Source organism: Carassius auratus, chromosome 18 (assembly GCF_003368295.1).
Source record: "Carassius auratus strain Wakin chromosome 18, ASM336829v1, whole genome shotgun sequence".
NCBI lineage: Eukaryota > Metazoa > Chordata > Actinopteri > Cypriniformes > Cyprinidae > Carassius > Carassius auratus.
Window position 1 is genome coordinate 9,059,122 of NC_039260.1, and position 20,744 is coordinate 9,079,865.

The 20,744-nt window shown below is 36.7% G+C and overlaps 1 protein-coding gene across 4 annotated transcripts in view; it reads right to left on the reverse strand.

The window, feature by feature from the left end:
* Positions 1 to 20,744, reverse strand: part of megf11 (multiple EGF-like-domains 11) — a 102,342-nt gene that overhangs the window by 49,087 nt on the left and 32,511 nt on the right. For all 4 annotated transcript variants that reach the window (XM_026287460.1, XM_026287458.1, XM_026287459.1 and 1 more), the window contains exon 6: positions 19,508 to 19,600. In XM_026287460.1, coding sequence (XP_026143245.1) covers positions 19,508 to 19,600 — 93 coding nt within the window. The remainder of the gene's footprint in view (positions 1 to 19,507; positions 19,601 to 20,744) is intronic.

Sequence of the window (20,744 nt, forward strand, 5' to 3'; positions counted from 1 at the left end):
TCTATCTTCCTCTCCCCCCTTGGGAAAAACACAAGCTTTTCTTTACGCCACGAGGCCAACAAGCACGAAAAGAGGCTGTTTTACAATGCTCCACCCAGAAAGGAATGACTCGAAATAAAGATATGCATGAGATGGAGATGCATGAGACAAATGTGAGATCAGCAGTGACCAACAACCGCTGCTCTTGAGACAATGTCAACCCAATAAAGGCCACTTGCGCTGCGCTTAATTTGCACCCATCGATTTCCTATTTTCAATTATTAATTCTAATTAGGATGAAGTAGATGGTGCCAGGGGCCGTGGCAGAGGGTCGATGATGGAGAGGCCCGGCAGATGTAGCCGAGTGATCCACATACGGGAAAGAGTGTGACTACTCTACACCAATGCTTGATTTTTGATAACGATACTCATAGATTTAGTTATTTAAACCCAATTTATACAACTTTCAACATCATTATTTTATATTATCATATATCCTGATCCGAGCTGGGGGGTTGTTATGCTCACGTTAGCTTTGATTCCTCATCTAAAAGCGTGAAACTCTTTCACCAGGGGGCAGTATACCACATAATTGAAGCACAGGTCAATATGCGGAGAAGGCTGTGCGCCCGCCAATGGTCTGACATGCAGAATGGTGCTTCATGATGTATGTTTAATTATGAAGTTGCTACAGTGTGGTGACGGTTGCAGCCCCTCCTCCATCTAGTGTTGAAAACACAACAACAACCATGATGCATTACCAATAATCCACAATGCATTCATCAAAAAACATGGCCGCCCAATGAGCTGAACTTGCATACACTGGAAAATTATTCTGTTAGTTACCATAAAAACTGTTAGCTGCAGAGAAATTCACAGTAAAAAAAGTTCTATAGGATGCATGTATATTTTACAACTTATAACCATTTATTTCATTAGGTTATATATTGTTAGTATACCTACTTGATGGGGTGTAAAAGGTACACAAAAACGACCAGTATTTACCTATAGGTTTTGAAGTTACGGTTCAGTATTTTTTTTTTCCGATACAGCAGCGGGAAAAAACTAAAGATAAAATGTCAATTTTTTATTAAATAGTGGTTTACTGAACAAATTGCTCTTTCTTTTAATAAATTCACTTATAATTTAAAAAAATTATTATAAAAATCTTAAAGTTTATGCTCTAAACTGTAGGAAGCTCTTTTACATTACTCTAAGGTTACAATTAAAGGGTTACTTCACCCCAAAATTTACATTTTGTCATTAATCACTTACCCCCATGTTGTTCCAAACCCGTAAAAGCTTTGTTTGTCTTCAGAACACAATTTAAGATATTTTGGATAAAAACCGGGAGGCTTGCGACTGTCCCAATGACTGCCAAGTAAATTACACTGTAAAGGTCCAGAAAAGTATGAAAAACAATGTCAGAATAGTCCATCTGCCATTAGTGGTTCAATTTTCGACATGTATTTTCACTTTGATTTGAACGAAAACAGTGCAGCGGATGTTCTCCAAAATGGCACTACAGTGATGCGGAGCGACACAGAAGAGTTGTTATTTTTGTTTTCTTCACATACAAAAAGTATTATTTCTGCTTCATAACATTTGGTTGAACCACTGATGGCAGATGGACTATTCTGATGATGTCTTTGATACTTTTCTCGACCTTGACATTGTAATTTACTTGGCAGTCAATGGACAAGTCACAAGCCTCCCGGTTTTCATCCAAAATATCTTAAATTGTGTTCCGAAGACAAATAAAGCTTTTATGGGTTTGGAACGACATGGGGGTAAGTGATCAATGCCAAAATGTTCATTTTGGGGTGGAGTGTCCCTTTAACAACAGATCCCAAACTTAAATTGAATTACTATTTATTTTTAAATATAATAATCAACACTCAACTTAAAAAAAAAAGTATGCAAACGTAAATTGCACATAATGCAGTTTTTAGATTAACTTCTAAATTATAAAATGACTATTTGTTGTTGAAATATATTCATTTACACAGTGGATGTCATGACAGATGTATTTAAACATATATTAAATAATTAAGACACCACTAACCGTTAAGGTAAAATATAATGAGCATATGGTCTAATATTTTACAAATGTTCTTCTCTATACTTTATTTCTCTAGATAACTAACAAGCTTTGGACACTGATGACTTGCCTGGGGTAAATGAAATGCTACGTGTCATTTTGTGTAGAAGGTGTTTTATTGATGTTTTCCCGCAGTTAAAACACTGATTGAGTGATTACATGAGATGTTCATTAGTGGGGTTTTGTGTGTGTGTGTGTGTGTGTTAATGCTAGTAGTAAAGAGGAAAGCATGATCATGATTACTTGCGCTCTGACGAGGCATTTATACAGCAATCTGTCATGCCACATCAAAGAGCATCAAAACAGCATTTATTGTTTGAATTTCCTTAATAAAAGAGCATAATTTGAAAGATTAGATTTTGTTTCTTATCAAAAGTAATAATATATAAAACTGGAAAATTCCAATTCATGCAGTGGTTAAAACAATGCTGTAATTATTTGGTACACATACATACTTAACCAAAAGACCCATATCGATTATACAAAATATAACTATAAGCACTGTGGTATACTGTAAATAGCATAGCAATTTAGTTTTTTATTGCAAAAAAAAAAAAAAAAAAAGGATTGTATTTTAAAGTAAAATGACATATAATGCGATGTTAAACCGTTTTTTACAGTTTAGTTTGTCACTACACGGTTAAAGTAACTTTACAGTAAACATTTTTACTGTAGTATTCTACTGTATTTTTCTGTAAAAACCTATTTTTTTTCAATATAGCATTCTATTAAAAGCTTCAGAACACTTACATAAAGCAAGAAGCAAAATACAAGAGGAAGAGTCTTCTAATACTGGGACATTTTCAGTTGGTTTGCATATGTGCGTTGCATATATTTCAAAAAACCAGAAGACTGCTCGTTATGAATCCATTACTAGAACCACTTGACCATTATGCCAAAGCAAATAAACAGAAATGAAGACCCAGAATAAGGCAATTAAAAATCATATGTGGACAGGGACAATGACAGAGTAATGCTGAATGAAGATCTCTCCTGACCCACACTGCCAATGCATTATGGGTTTCCATGGCATCTGCACCTGCTGAAAACTGGTAAGGGGGAGGACAAAAATGAGGTTGTTATATATCTTTCCTTGGGTTTGCTGCTAGTCTATTGAGCATGAACTCATTCTGCAGGTGCTGGCAATAGTATACTGCATATTATGTGAAAAGAAAGTATCTCATACAAAAGCCTTATATAGAGCATGCACAGAAGAGTGAGCTGGAAAAGCAAACTATAATAGCTAAACATGCTGGTGTTTCCTTTTAAATTGATTCACAATAACAATTCAGTGGCGTGTTGGGAAGGATGTTAGTTATAGCAGTGTTCAATGTGCCCGTTTAACTAATGATGTTTAGTAACCACTAGTAGTATATTAGTGCCACATGGACATCACTTATCTCTCTGACTGAGAATACTTTCTGATTGTAACATTGAAACATACATTTTCTGTGAAGCAGCTTTGAAACAATGTATTGTGAAAACCACTATGCAAATAAACTTGAATTAAATCATGCAGTGTGAGAAAAAGTAAATATTTTCATAAATGGAATTCGTGTAAGGCTACAGAAAAGTCTTCCTATGACCGCAAGCATTTTCTGCGTGCATATGCATATGCCTACAGGCAAATACAAAGGCTAGTAATAGACAATTCTTGGTGGAATTATCTCTCTCAATCCACTGCCTGCTGCTTCCGATTGCAGCTTTGGGAATAAAGTTGCCTGTTACTGCTGTTGTAGGATTTTCTACACTAAGCAGAGCTACAAGGGAAATGGGAAAAGTTGACTACATGTGCAATGAAAAAGTTTTAAAGGGATTGTTCCCCCCAAAAATGAAAATTACCCCATGATTTACTCACCCTCAAGCCATCCTAGGTGTATAAGACTTTATTCTTTCAGATGAATACAATCTGAGTTATATTAAACAATGTCCTGGCTCTTCTAAGCTTTTTAATGGCAGTGAATGGGGGTTGAGATTTTGAAGCCCATTAGCATTCTTCTCCGCAACATGGATCAAGATCCTGCGAGTGCCTTTGGATGTACCACCACATCAGTACACCAAAACTACAGCGAAAAAGCATGAACATTTTCCTTCCAAGAAACTTTCCCAACACTTTTCACCACACGTACACACACAGATCAGTATAATTGGCTTTTAATGATCTGACATTATGCTAATGTTCATTGTAAGGAGATAAATCCTTGCGAGGGGTTTACGATTCTCGGCAGGTGGCCGTCTGCCCACCAGGGCCATGGAGATTAAACATGGAGGACAGACTCGGGAAAGCAACAATGACGTGCGCATCATCAGAGGGTCAGAGAGCAACGCTTGAATCAGTTTGTGGGGAAAAGCAGATTATCTTTGCAACAATGACTTCATGTGTTTACATCGACATTAGGCTGAAATGAGAAGAGACGTTTCGGTTGCATTTGTAACAACAAGTGGTTTGTTTTAAATCAACCATAACCCATGCAAACAGCCGTTTAAAATTTAAATGCTAAGAATTAAGGTGTTTTGAGAAATAATGGGTTCGCAGGAAACAGCCACTTGAGCTCCATCAGAGAGCTGCCCACTTAGGCAAGGACCACATTAAAGCTTCATTAGCGGAGTGACTGCAGCAGCGAAAGTGGAGGTAAGAGGAGTCTCAGTGGCCGAAGAAGGCTTTGGAAAGAAGAACCGCTTCTGCGGTCGGGGCTCTGGGGGTCTAAGGGTCCTGTGAAGTGGCCAATGTGTGTCAATCACAGCTGTTCCTCTCCTCCCTCATCCACTCAGCAGTCACATGAAGAACCCTCAGGAGAGTCCCAGCCTCTCCGGGAAAGGTTGGCAGGTTCAGAGGCGCAGAATTATCCGGAATGAACGGAAAGATCTCTGAACGCAGTTTTGTTCTTCTCGTCTTTGGGAACTCACCGGGGCCCATGAATTATTCCTGTGGATTCTCAAAGTCACAGTGAAGTCAAAGGTACACATCAGTGACTCCCTGAGAAATCAATTGTGTATCTCTTTCTCTAACTGACAGTCAAAAATAGACGTGAAAAAAAAAAGTCTTGTTGCTGGGGAAGTTGTAGTGCGAGTTAATGGATTATTAGTCATGATCTCTTGCATGGCAATAAAACTGCTTGGTACTGAGAACAACTGGCAATCACAAGACTCCCAGTGCAGTTATTTGTTACTTCCTTCATGACAGACAGAGTTGCAGATGTCTGAGAAGAAGACAAATAGAATGTAAAAAAACTAAAACAAATCTGATTTATCCATTCTCTGGTAAAGTTTACTAGAGAGAGGCTGCAGTATTGATCTGCTGAGGAAAAGATCCTTTTTATTCCCGATGAACAAAAGCAAATGATCTTATCTAAATCAGACTTAAAATTAGTCTGGCTCACAATAGCTGGTATTTACTCTTGTAGATGCACAACTGGGGGAAAAAGAATCAATGCTGGACAACATATTTAAAAATAATCTTACAGGAGGTAGACTTTCATTGCATTTCAACATTTCTCGACTTAGTTGTCAACATCAATACAGCGAATTATTTTTTTTAATTAATCAGCATTTATTTCTTGTTTTCTATTAAAAATATCAAATTATCATTAAAACAAATTTAATCAAGAAAACAATATAGAGTATAGAGTACAATACAATCTGAATATATTTTCAAATATACATAAATATATGGCTTAATTAATATATAATTGAATTTATACATTTGCATGTTTAATATATTCTCAATTTAATGTTTATGTTTATATATGTATATATGTATATATATATATATGTATATATATATATAAAGAATTCTGCCAATGAGGCAAGAAAAACAAACTTAATTCAATAAATATTCTCTGAGAAAAAAATATTAATATTTTATGCAATTATGCTTGCTATGTAATGCGTATTGTTTAAAAGATACTACTTACTGGATGACAAGACAATACTGATTAAGAGTTTTCAGTTAAGTCTTTGTCTTCACAAATATTGATAGTTTTTTTCATTCAAAACAAACAAGTTTGAGGCATTCCACAGCACACTTTTTATTACAGCCATGAGAGTAACCTTGAATTCCTTTGGAGTTTATTCAAAAGAGGAGCATTAGTGTAAAATCGTGGAAGGAACGTTCTTCAAAACTCTCCTTTGAACCTTATCGTCTAGATGCCCTTTCTCAGACGCAAAGATCACAAACCCCATGCCTTTGTTCCTCTTATTAAGCCTTACCAATGCACACCGGCCTTTCTCTTTCCCTCTTTCTCTATGCCTCTTCCCTTTTGCTCGGAGGCAAAAGGCAGGAATTTAATTGAATTTCAGGGCTTTTAATGTCTGCATCAGGATAATCAAAGCAAGCCAGTCTGGAGTTTATCATGACCTTGGGATCATCAGCAAGGCCACGTTCACAGAGATAGCCATTGTACTCAGCCTTAAAAAAAGAAAACCAAACAGTATTGCACAGGACTGTTTGCCTTTGAAGCTCAGTCGGTCAGAAGACATAATGAAAAATTATGAAATAGCAAAGATGCTGCTTCTAAACTTCTAAACTGGTAATGTCAAAAAAATCAGAAACAGAGCACTTCAAGGTTATAAAGCCACAGTAAAAATTAAAAACACATCTAGTCTTTATCTCAAAGAAGTTGCAAGTTATCTACTAACTGGAAATTAGCAGCTTTAATCCAAAACCTAGAAGACTAAACATGTTGGCAGGAAGCATAAATGTCCTTAGCACACAAATATTGCTTAATAATCTGTTTTTAATTAAATGGAATGTCTGTTTTTCAGTGTTAAATGAAATGTTTATTTATATTGAATATAATTCTCATTAAGTATGTCGCAATGCATTCTGGGATGTGATGCTACTTTACATTTTGGCTAAAACTAAGCATTTTGAGAAGAAACCAAATTAATTTGTTTACTGTTTGGATCAGCCATTATGTTGGAAGCCTGCTTACGCTTTAAAATGCTGTCTCCGTTGGGAGCCAACTAAGTTTTGGCAGCTAAACAGATACATATGTTAAATATATAGTTCATACATTATAGCTGGTTGAAAACTGTCATTAAAATGTGAAGGCTGTTGTTCCTTGTCCTTAATCATGCAAAAACAAATTGTTCTCTCAACAACCTTTTTAATAAGAAAGTGTGTAACAACCGCCAGAGAAGAATGGAGTAGAATTCAGAATAAAACCCCTGTTACCTTGGGGCCCGGAGCACAATTTGATTAAAAGTTTGTTTTTCTTCCCTCTCCTCAGTTACGGAGGGGGCGCGTCGATGCAGCACTGACAGTTAATTGGACTTGGCAGGGCCAGGAGTTCATTCGTCAGCATTGTGTGGGGTTTGCCAGAGAGGAACAGGACAATCAATGTCCCACAGGACGGCCAGTAATCAGTGCAACACTACCATGGAGTGCAGGGTTAAACATCAGGAGACTGCAGGTGCAGGAGGATCCGAGGCAGCATACCGCTAATACTATAACCCCCCCACCCCACCACCACCTACCTCAACATCATAATCAGCCAAGCACACCCAAGGACACCGCAGAGGCAAGGCATCATGGGGTAGTACCCCAAGAACAAACAAGCAATATCACTATTTATTGTACTTTACACTACCAGCAGGAACAGACTAAGATACCAAAACTTCTTTGGAAGTCATTTGAGGCATAATAAATAAATAAAAATGTATCCCTTAACCATAAAAGGTGAGTAGATGCAAAACATAGTGCAAATTTACAGAAAACATATATTTTTATCTACATTATATAAAACATATATATTATATGTATTATTATTTCTGACTATTGTTAACAAAAATAAAGATAAAACTATCAAATATATATATATACACATATAAACCTTGGAAACTAACTGACTAACTTGAAGTACTAAAATTACTAAAATTACTAAAACTTTAACAAAACAAAAATTAGAAGTGCAGTATTTAGAGAAAATATTATTGAAATTACAAAACAAATTTTGTAAATACTAAAATAATAAAGAGAATTAAAAATATTAATAAATTGTAGTATGAACTAATTGCATTTTAAGTATACAGAAATAACACTGATACACTTACATAATGCAAAAATAATTGCTGTAAGTTAAGACATCATCTTACAGGAGGTGAACACAATTTATTTTTTGGTAGGAAAACAACAGCTCAAATAATATTGAAAACATCACTATTAACCATAGCAATTCTGATTAATTGGTTGGTCTCATTTTCCATCATTCCATCTTTTTCCAAAGCCAAAATGTTTTCAAAGTATCAAAATTAACTTGAAGTTGACACATCAAGGACAAGCAGGACAAACTTTACAGTAGCTCTTTATTTGCACCCTCTTAGGCTCCATCGTGTTCATTGCCATTATGCAATCAAGTTATAATTGAAAAAAGTTTAAGTGCCTGAGGTTAGCCAGACTTTTCTGAAATAAAAAATACTTGAAATTACAGCTGTGCATCTTCATTTTAGAAAAGTTTGAGAATTCAAACGGTACTACAAAAGGCACAGAAATGACCCAACAATAATCCACATAAAGAATACCTGCGGTGACTGCAGGTACCCTTGAAATCAAGGCCTAGAGACTTGTGCGGGGGAATGTGCTCCACAGCTCCATTAGGCAGAGAATCCGGTTCCCTTTCCTGCCTTCACCTCATCACAACATGACCTCTAATGCCAAGAGCAATTTCTGCTCGGAGGCTGGAGAATTAACATCACAGCGAGTAAAGAGATCATCAAACGTAATGATCAATGAAATAAATTGAATCCTGTAGCGCTAAACTTCATAAACATGGAAATCAACCCCAAAATCAAGTGTGACTCAGACTATGAAATGACCACAGCAGAGCCCGGCCCTACATTAGTATGCTGCAAGCAGCTTGTGGTTGCCCTGTCATCACAACATTTTAGCTATTTTAGACCCCACAAAGAAGTGATAGAGCTTTTCAATTACGCAACCTAAAGGCTTTTTAGACTACGGATAACATTCTAGATTCTGGCTTTATGTCCTTTGTGGACATCTATTTGATGGTTATATCTAGCGAAGGGAGGCATAAATGATTCCTGTGCAATCACAGACGCTGCTATCATCTCCGACACTCATCAAAATAGCTGGACCTTTTCTAAAAAGCCTTCATTCGAGAAAGCCGCTGACTGTTTTCAGGGAAGATATTGCTGTTATCAACAATGTGCAATATGGAAATAATCACGGCAGAGAAATATGCATCCTACAATAGGCCGTATGGGACATTACTCTAAAATTAATTGTGATTGAATACAACAAAAGGCTGATGAAAAAACTACTTTCCTGGTGGGAAAGCAAAAATGCATTCAGGGCTGAGCTATACAATAGCATAGGGGTAGTTTTGGGGAGCTTCTGTGAGAGAGTGGCCTATAAAGAGGGCACAGGGTTTGGCCCATTACAGCTGGTCAATTAATAAGTGCGAACAGTAGGGAACAATCACATGGCCTTCTCAACTCCACCGATAGCCATTAAAAACACTACTATAGTGATTTATATAACCAATTTATTTAAAAACACATCATCTATCAATGCTCTAATCACACAAACTCACACACACCTTGAATCCTGAATGATTGGAGCAAACTCCCTTCAAGGACTTTCAGCCGTTTCTCTATTATATTTTTATTCCATCCTCATCCAGAGAGTTTCGGGGTCAGTCACAAACAGTAGCCCCCAGTCCCTCGCTTTTGACAACAGAGACGCAGCGCTGGCTCATAAGTGAGCAGTCTGCAAGGCTCGAGGGGCTGAACTTTGAGACTGCAGACACACGCACACACACAAACACCTGGGCAGTGTTGAGGTCACTGAGCGAATCTCACTCCCTCGCCACCTTTCACAGCACGCTTTGATTCTTCAAAGTCTGAGAAAAGTCTGTATCGATGGCAATTTTTCCAAAGGTGCAGGTTTGGACCGTGAGAAAGTGATGCCGTCTGGCTTTTTTAGGAAACCCTGTGCATAGCGAGCGATAACATTCAGTTAGCTATATAATGAGGTATCCCACTGATTACGTTTTGTTTTTCCTCCAGCACGGTAAAAATGATTTGTGCTTACAGATGAGACAGATGAGTTGTCACCGTGTTTGGAATGTGCAATTAGCGTGAGTGATCAAGTTCTGGACTTTTCTGTCACCTTTTCTGATTTTGCATTAACACCACTAAACCAGAAGATGGACGCACACTTAAAGGCCAAAAGTGTGTGGACACCCGAACAACACACCTATACCTATATACTTGGTCGGCATTTAATTTCAAAAACATGAGAGTTTATAGAGTTGGTCTTGCCTTTGAAGCTAGTTTCCTCTCATCTGGGAAGGTTTCCAATAGATTTAAGAAATTGGCTGAAGGGGCTTTCTTTTAAAGGTACATTTCGGAAGATGTTTTGGGGCAAAACTTAATGAATTTTGGGAAAATACGTAACAAAATCATCTGTGTTCAAAACCTGTGTTCTTAACCTGGTTCAATACGGTAAGTCTATAATAATGATTTGAATTTAAAGGAGTCATGAATGGAGAGATTTCAAATAAATCAAATTTCCATAAGTTAGTCATTTAAGTTTCAGAACTCAACATTAAGCAGATTTTATTAAAGCCAAGCTGCCAAAATGACCTGTTTCATCTCAATAAGACGCCATGGTGCGATGAAAGACAGTTTCTGCAGAAGATCAACTCCTACTTCTACATCATTACCTCTTCAGTTTGCCCACCGATTCAAGCATATAGTAGGAGTAAATACATTCCAGACCTTCGGTAAGTCACTGTTCATTTGTTCACTTCATTTTACTCCGGCTGCTTTTAAACAAGACACATTTCTACAGGCTTTTTAGAGAGACTGAAACGAAAAGAGAAATGCTGACTAGATTGGATCAGACAGTAATGTCACAACACAAGTGTGACTATTGTGTCACTATTGCTTTATCAGTTACAGATCATTTGATACGAGCGTACAACACAGCAGTGTCCATCTATTATTTTAATATGCAAAACTGTTGAAAGTGGCATGCCTCTCAAAACATGTTTCAAAGAGAGGGTGGAAAACAGGATAGAAAATACCCTATTACTACTAAAATATGTTTTTTGATGTAAAAAGATAAAATCATTGTAGAGGTATGGAATTCGCCACTGGAAGATCGAGTTTTGACATTTTGATTAAAGTTGTGATGATACGGAAATAGCAGAAGATCTTTCTTTAGTATTGTGAGAAGTCTTGGTTGGAGCTAAACTCTGCAGCACATTGGTCCTGCAGGATAAGAGTTGAGGAACCCTCGTTTAATGTTTTTTTGCTGAAAATACAAACTCCAAAAATGATCCAAAAAGCAAAAGATATAGTAAGCAAAACTAGGGCCCTATGATTTCCATGATGTGTAAAACTTCGACGGAATTGCAGAGTCATAAAAATAGAATTTACTGTATAACGTGGAATGTCATGGAATTTGTCAAATTTTGGATGAATCTGTGAATATTAAACTGCAAAAATGCTATTTAAATATGAATTTTGAATGTTCTGTGTGTCTCTGTGTGATTGAATGGTGAAGACACGCAGTACCAGAAAAAGTATTTACCAGAACATTTCAAATACACAACAAATGAAAATAAATAAATAAAATAATAATCTTTTTTTTTCATGAAATCAATTAATTAAAGGTGCTTTTGATTATAAAAATTTAATCGAACCGTTAAAATTGAATCCAGAAAATTACATTGTGTAATAAATCATGTAAGTTTTAAGATTAATTTAGATTAATTTAAATTAATTAGACATGCTTTCTGATTCATTATTTTTAATTTAACCTTTAAAATGGAATCCAGAAAACAAAATTGTGTATGTTTTATGATTTCAATGAATTAGACATGCTTTCTGATTAATACATTTCCCATTAAAATGTAGTCTAGAAAAATGAAAAAAAAAAAAAAGATTTTGAAAATAAATAAAAATAAAAACTGAATTTGGGAAGATTTACAGTATAGGGTCATATAAAACTAAAATGTATACTTATTTAAATGAGTGTAAAATGTAAACAAGAAAAACCCTTTTAATAAGATTAAAATGTATTTAAAGAAAAGCTGATATACAGTACAGCTAATACCAAAATAAAACTCACAGATCCATAAATTCATGATTAAATCTAATAATAGATCTATAAATCAAAATAAAAAAAACAAACTTACCATAACATCAGCGATTCATTTAACGAAAAGTAAAATCAATGAATGGCCAAGTCACCTGCACTGCAATTACCTGCAATTACAGTGAGGTTCAGGTCACACTCTGTGCAGATCGGTCAAGTTCTTTCACACTCTGTAAACCATTTATTTCTGCACCTTATTTTGTGCACAGGGGGACGGCTGGTCATGCTGGAACAGAAAGGCATTCTACTTATAGCAATGGCTGAAAACCCATTAATTAGAAGCAGATTTACACATACCTTTTGGCCACCATGTAATGTATATGTATAATGTATACATCTCCTTTCCTTACTCTCTTACATAAAGAGCCTCACACACACACACACACACACACACACACACACACACACACATATATATATATATATATATATATATATATATAAAACAAAGGCAATGAAGCTCTTATGAGTGTGAGCTGAGAGCACTTCCTGGTGCGAAGTGTCTGTATTTGGAGCTTTTGAGAGCACAGCAGCAGCAGTGCTGAGAGATTAAAGGAGGCAAAGAGAGGAGAGAATAGGGAATGAGAGAATGATTTATTTAACTGCTTTGTAGATGACAGAGGAGAGTCGGCGAGAGTGTGTCCTTCTTTCCTGCCAGCTTTTCCTTCTTGCCCTCTCTTGAACGCTGAATAGGTCTGCGATTTCTTTGTGGTGTTTGCTCCTTCTATGTAAATTTTCATCTCTGCCTTTTTCCCCCAACTTTAATCACTCCATCCATCTGTCGCATTTAATCCAATTCAGTTAAATTCAAAGTTCAGTTACATTCAAGTCGCTCTCTCACTTTGACGGCGTATCATGTCAACGTACTTGTGTCGGATCTGGAATGGCACCATCTGTTTGAGGGCTTCTGTTGATAAATGAGGTGTCGTGAGCAGGTGAGCCAGAGGCCCCCTGCGACCCCTTCCCTTGCACTTCTCCTTCCTTCAAACCCGCACACGTTTCTTTCACATCATCACAACCTGCACTTATGCAAGAAAATTGCCTCCTAAACACTTCCCGAGACAACTGCCATTAGAAGTCATTAGTTGAGAGTGAGCTGCATAACTACCATCACAACCTGGCTCAACCAAACAGTCAGTCCGAGGGACTGCATCACAGTATGTACATTCCCATCTGAAATGAATCAGCTGAATAACAGTATAGAAGATAAAAAGGTAAGTGAAGTGTTAAAAATAAGCACTGGTTGCTATGATTTGTACATGAAAGCTGATCACTCTTAAACCGCTTATTTTCACCTAAAATGAAATAATATTTTGCTCAGTTGCCAATAGGTCCTGCTGTTTGTTGCCATGGCAGTCAAGCTGCCACAGAACCTGACAATTATATTCTGCAATGCAAATGTCCCACTCTACACCCTGACTGGGCAATGTGGGGGAAAAATCACGAAATATTGTGTAACTTCACAGAGAATCTCATTAGCACTGCGCACAGTTCACAGTTTACAATTTGCAAAAAAATACATAAAATTAATAAAATTCTAAAATAATATTTACATACATTTAATCTACAAACAATTTGATTTATTTCAGTAAATACAGTATTTAATGGAATTAATATTACTGAAAAGGACAGACAAGACAAAATAAAATAATATTATAATATTAAAAACAATGATATAAATAAATATATATTTAAATATATAAGAAAAGTAAAGCTGTCATTTTTAAGTGAGAAAAAAGTGAAGTGAAAAGATAAACAGCCTGAAAACCTTTCAAATGTTTTGATGCCAAGCATTCACCAATTTGAGAAAAAAAGATTCAAAGAATCATGTGAGACTGAAATAATGTATGCTGAATTAAGTTTTGGCAAGACAGAAATAAATTGCATTTCAAAATATAATATGTTTTTAATTCTAATAACACAATATTAGTCTTTTACTGTATTTTTTATTAAATAAATGCAGCTTTGGCTGTCCCCAATTTGAAAACCCCAGGCTTACAAAATATTACAGTATTGGTTGCTTGTTGATAGTCCTATGTGTAAAGTAAATGCTTTTGACCTGCAAACATCAAACATAACTAGAACATGCATACATCAGAAAATGAACACCTACTGTATCGAGGCAGCTTTGCCTCCCCACTTCAGACTTTCACTGCATGCCACTGCTACAAATGCTGTCCCATGCCATGAACAAATACATTTGATTGACTGCGCTAAACCAGAATAAAATATATATGCATGTATGTTGATGTGGGTGTAGCTCTCATTTCCATGTGTATTCATATTTAATAAAAGCTTTGGGCCAAGCTGGCATGCATGTTTCAGACCATAATGACAAACTAGAGACGGAAAAAGATGTAGCCATCATAAAGACTGCAGCTGCTGAGATACTGTATCAAAATCTATTACTCAACATCCATCCTCACCCCAGGCTAATCAATATGAAATAGAGAAATCTGTAGATGCATTCTGGAAAAAACTCCCCAAACGCAGCATTCTCTTTGGTCCTCCAGTCCAGCTTTAATTCTCACGCTTTGAACAAATTATCAAATAGAATGAAACTCTGTTGCCAAAGCAGCAGAAATAAATTTGAGACTGGAATCTGAAATAGACTGTGTCAGACAAGTGCTTCACTGTAAGAGCATAATTCGGATTTGTGTGAAAGCATTTATGTCGCCGATGACCTTGCAGTGACTTTCAGCACCTGAAGCTTCCGGGACGGTCCGAGGTTATATCTCGCATTTGCAGTCTGACAAATGTGACGGCTACATTGTCTTTAGGCAATGGCAGATTGACCTCAGCGGGAGTGAAATGACAGGCCTCTTCTACTCACCTCCCTCCCTCTCTTTCTCATTCTTTCATTTAATTTCTATCCCTTCATCCTGGATGATAAGCTCCACCTTCCAGTTTTCATTTCTGACCCAAATAGCAGACTCCTAGTGGGTGCTGCTCCAGTAACGCCAGCCAGCCTCTTTGATGCTGCTCCAGAGCATCAGCGCAAAGCTCGTCACTTCAACTCTCAAGCTCTTCAGTTGCCCAAAAGCAGCTCTGTTTTTCATAACCATATCATCCCTATTGCTTAGCATTATCCTATATACTCCATTCATTCAGCATGCACATAATACTCGGCTTTATCTCACTCTCATACCTTCTCATTGACTCAACCACCAGGCATTTGTGCCAGTGACCCAAAGCCCTGATTGTGATTAACGATTTATGACTATTTGTCTCTTTTCGCTCGCAGGATCCTGATGACAGAATCCACCCCAGGACAGTCGACGTTCCCAGCATTCATGAAAGAGAAAGGGAGAAGAGAAATTTACCTTGAATGGCCAAAAAAAAAAAAAAGATGCACCATTTATGTACGAGTGAAAAAAGAGGTCAGATTTAATTTAAAAATTGGCTCTCATTCCTCATTTCTACAGATGAAAGCTCATAAATGAAAAAGCCTGGCCTAACGCCCGGTATGGAAATATGAAAGTTATGAATAATGCTTCTGTCTCAATCACCGGGTCTGTTTTAATAAGGTGGATTAGTACAGAACAGCAGCTGCTCAGAAGAATGAGTGGTCCTCACACAGAGATACTCAGGGGAGGATCTCGAGCTTTAGAGGTGGGTTCCTTTCCTCTGTTGCCCACTGCTAAAACTCACATGTAAAGTGTAATATAGAAAATCGGTCTGGGTCATTAGTGCCGGTGGTGTCTTTGCCTCCTTTACTGTGGCTGGTGCCTTGAAAGCTGCTGATTTACAGACTGTTGGTAATCATGAAATGGCTCCTTTGTTAATGAAAATGGCCATAGAGCCATGCACAACCTTTTGCAACCATCATTCACCGGCAGCGAGTGAGCCACAACCAAGCCGGAAAACTTAATGAATCGGGTCAAAACACACATCTTGAATGAGAAAATTAGCGTCATGTCCATTGACGAGACCTTGTACATCAGTTATCGATGCTGGACTAAAAACGACTAAGGACATTATTAACGTGCCTACATTAGCACAGATCAGCAAGGTCAAGAAGTTTGCACCCCTGCTGTTCCTAACATGAAAGAGCTTTAGTTTGTTGTCCCTTTTTCCTTCAAGTTTCTCAACACATAAATATTAAACAAGTCGATACCGCTTTCTCTCTCAGCCTCTAGTCTCTCCTACTACCTGCTTTTTCATCATTTAGTTGATTAGAGAGTCAATGTCGATGGCTTCCTATTTTGTCCCGCAATGTTTCAGCCACTGAGGTAAAGGCCTGTTAACCAATTCATCTTGAGGATCCAATGACAGTCTGTTTGTTTTTCACATGCAGATTGATTCCACCCTGTGCACTACTTATCATTTTAATTATGATAAAGACCATTTCATCAAGTACTGGGGCAAGAAAACAGGCCAGCTTCGTCTAATCCATCTATCCATTCACCTGTCCACCCACCCCATCCATCCATCCCACCTCCATCAAACTATCAATCCAGCAATCAACCCATCTATTCAACCATCCACTCTTCTATTCATTGGCCCATCCATCATCTATTACCCTGACTAGCTTTGTATTGAATAGGGTTGGAACAACTAATCAAAAAAACTGATAAACAATAATCAAAATAGTCAATGAGGAGTTTAGATTAGATTTTAAAATAGTAGTAGTAGCAGTTTTACAAAAATAAAAAAACTGCAAAAATGGCAGAACATGCAGCAAGAGGCAACATACTTTTTACTGTTATATTGATTTTTCAGAACAGTTTCTAGCATTAAGCAAGCAATTGTTGCTGTCACTTTCAAACTCTAAATACTTCACATGACAAGCTTGTCAATCAAACAGAGAGGAAAAAAAGCACAATTATTTTGGACAAAACAATTCATCATTGGATTTCACATTTAGGTTTTAAATGAACCATAATGAATTTACATCCTATACATGAAGCAAGTAATTTGATGTTGTAATTGTGGTCTGTAATGTATGCAAAACACTGAGTGCAAATAAATGTGTAAAATTCATGATAAAGATAAAAACACAGTTTGAAAACAGTAAAAATAACCATTAAATGATCTAAATAAAATTCTAAATGAATAAATAAAAATATAAAAATATAAAAGCCAGAAAAAAGAAATAAAACAATGATTATATATATATATATATATATATATATATATATATATATATATATATATATATATATATATATATAGAATCATTATTTTATTTCTAAATATACACACACACACACATTTTATTATTATTTTTTTATTACACACAGTGTTAATTTCGTTGACTAAATATTTTCGTCATTATTTTCGTCACGAATATATTTTTGCGGACGAAAACGAAACGAAAACTAAAAAAGAAGGCACTGATGGAGACTAAAACTATGACTAAATTGATTGGCATTATCGTCAACGAATAAAGGACGAGACGAAAATAGACTGTGACGAAAATCAAATCAGCAGACGGGAGAGATGCGAGGAATGAACAAAAGAACCGGCAAAACGGAACAGGCGAGACTGCATGAGAGAAGAGAACCAATCCGAGCCTGACTTATTGAGACGTGAAGCGAAGGTTTTCAGTTTTTAAATGAGCTCCCGGGAAGTCGGCATTCGAAGAGGTGATGTCTAAAAGAGCGACAAAATGTCCACAGCTCACTTCACGTTTGACGACGAACAAAACAAAACAAAGTGTAAAGCACACGGAGCGCTCATTCGTGGCAAGAACACAACCAATTTGAAAAGACATTTACAGACGAGCCACCTGGACATTTTCTCAAATGTAATTTCACAACGATGTTCTTTTGTTTATTGAGCTAAGCAAAATTGGAAGACTGCAGTGCGTAGATGTTGTAGCATTAAATATTACGAACTGAAAAGTACTGTAAAATAGCCCCTTCTTCAAGTTAGATGCTAATACGTAATATTATGATGCATACATTTGATTAATACTAATGTTTAGTATATTTTATAATGTTCTACCTGTTGACAATATCACAAATATTTCTATATTAGTCATGTGAAACGTGAATGTTCACATCCTATCATTATACATACTAATCTAGCAATAGTGTAGTATTTAAAACATACAAAATTGCTAGACAAATGAATACCTTATAAAATCTTGTTACTTTTTTTATCCACCCAACTTATTAAATATTTACTCTAAATTAAAAATGTATGCACTTATTGTTCAGCTCAGCTGTAAGCTTTAAGGTCCTGGATCTAACTTTATTTTTCTTTTATTGATGGTCAATTGGCAGCTAGTTATTGTTTACATTATCATGACAGTGTTTGTTGCTGCATAAAAGCTTTTGAATCGAAATAAAGACACAGTTGTGTTTAAATAAAGTTGAATTTGTGTTTTATATATTTTGGTTAAGTTTGTTTCCTATACCAGCTGTAAAAAATTGTCTAGTAAATCTGTTATTGATTTTAGTCTTATTTTAGTCGACTAAAATACCAAGCAATTTTAGTCGACTAAAATAAGACTAAAATTAAAACAAATCAGATGACTAAAACTTGACTAAAACTAAAAAGAATTATAGTCAAAAGACTAAGACTAAAACTAAATTAAAATTTCGTGTCAAAATTAACACTGATTACACAGCTCTCTGGAATACTAATTCAAACACATCTACCATCGTTTTGCATTTTTACTTTAAAATGAAACCAGAGGAATTCAGTATTAATAGTAGGCTTGTGGTAATATTGTCGAAGTGTTCATCTTGTTGGCATAATACCACTGTTATAGATTTAAGGTAATAAAAAATTAAGATTTTAAAATGCCTCCTTCTCAAATAACAATTCAAGTCCTCAAGAACATTATGCCTTAAACGTCCGTCTTGTATAAAGTGTGTCTACGTTCAATGCCATTTGTTAGGAACAGTGGTTCTTTTTTTGGCATATTTGGTTTTAAAAAGCTAAGAAAATAGTTCAACAAATTTTTCAACTATTTTCTGTATATTTATTTAATATGTGGCAAGTAGCTATGTAATAAGCTGGATAACACACTATTTTGGGGACAATTAACAAACTGGCAGAACATGGAATAATTCCATAGTCAGAGAAATAACTCATCAAAATAGTGTTTTTTCCACCCAGAGCTTTAGCCGAAGAAGTAACTTGTTGATTGCACATCTCATTCGTCCTTCATGATTTCCAGCTTTACTTTTTAATACAGCTGGCAAAAGAAAAGAGGGGAGCGAGTAAGTGAGAAACATGGTAGCTTTGCAGTGGTGTCTGGGGACTGGTGCAGCCATTAACTATGTGAGAGTGAGAGGGCCTTAATGAAGTGAACTGTGCTCTCAGAGTTAATGAGAGAGTGAACTCACCACTAGAGCAGTCCAGTCCTCCCCAGCCTGGCTCACACTGACATGTATCAGGAGACACACACCGACCATGGGCACACTCCTCGGTACATCGTGCTATCAGAGAGAAAGGAACAGGAAGACAAAGAATGCTTTAAACACAGTAGAAATAGAAAAGGATTCTGGCAAAACACTTTGCAGAGAGTAAATGGAGCTTGAGGTCCAAACACAAATAAGTTGTTGGATGGATCTTGCATAAGACAGGAATGTGAATTAGCACAGGATGCTATCCAGACACTGCAGGTCTGGACCTCCCGCAAGACATAATTTAGCTGCCCGCAAATGTCTGCTGATGTGCTGATATGGAGGCTAATGACTACACTGGCCATTTTCCAAAGATGGCTGTCACCGATGCCTCCTCGCTAGTGCTGTCGAACACAGCAGAGGAAAGCACTTCTCATGGTCGCACGTTTAAAATACTCAATCTGACCACAAGCTAAATGATTTCCTAAGAGACTGAGCCCTTGGTCAACATCTCAGTTTATCACGTGAACCAGTTGTTCAGTGCAAAACGAGCCGACGTAAGCAGCCACAGCCACAAGGAAACAAGCTGTAAATCCCTCCAAATTTGATCAGCCTGCACTTTGCCACAATACTCTAGCGCAGCGCCAGCCAGCCTTCGTGCTGTTTACCAAGTGTGCAGTTTTCTTGATCATTCCTATTGAACAACACAGCATCCAATTGATTGTCTGTAGCATTAGTATTCCTGCCCTGGCCCTCGCATTCAGTCAGATATTTGGATTCGGCCGCGTAATAAAATGACCTACATGGAGTTTTTGCCAGTCTTCTTTTTTTTTTTTACTTTTTCAGGATGATGAAAAAGATGAATTAGAGGGAAAATATGTTAGCGTTAAGAATGAATAATGCTTAAGGGAGTGAAGGTCACCTGGCCAGCAGGACTCAAAACGACAGGCTCTTATCGGAGTCAGGAAACAGTCGACCCCCAAAGCTTCTGGAACAATCCACTTTGATTGGAATCAGCAGTGACTCTCCAAGTATAGGAGGAAGAGAGCATGTACTACTAGAGATTTAAGCGTGAAGAAGGTAACAAAAATGTGTCAGATGCTATGGTATGTGCTTATCTTTGACCATGAAATATGTGAAGGTTGGTTATATAAATAACAGAAAGCTAATGTGGCCAGTCATGCATTCCGTTGAAAGAAACCTGATAAACACAATGTGATGACCAGCATTTATCTTG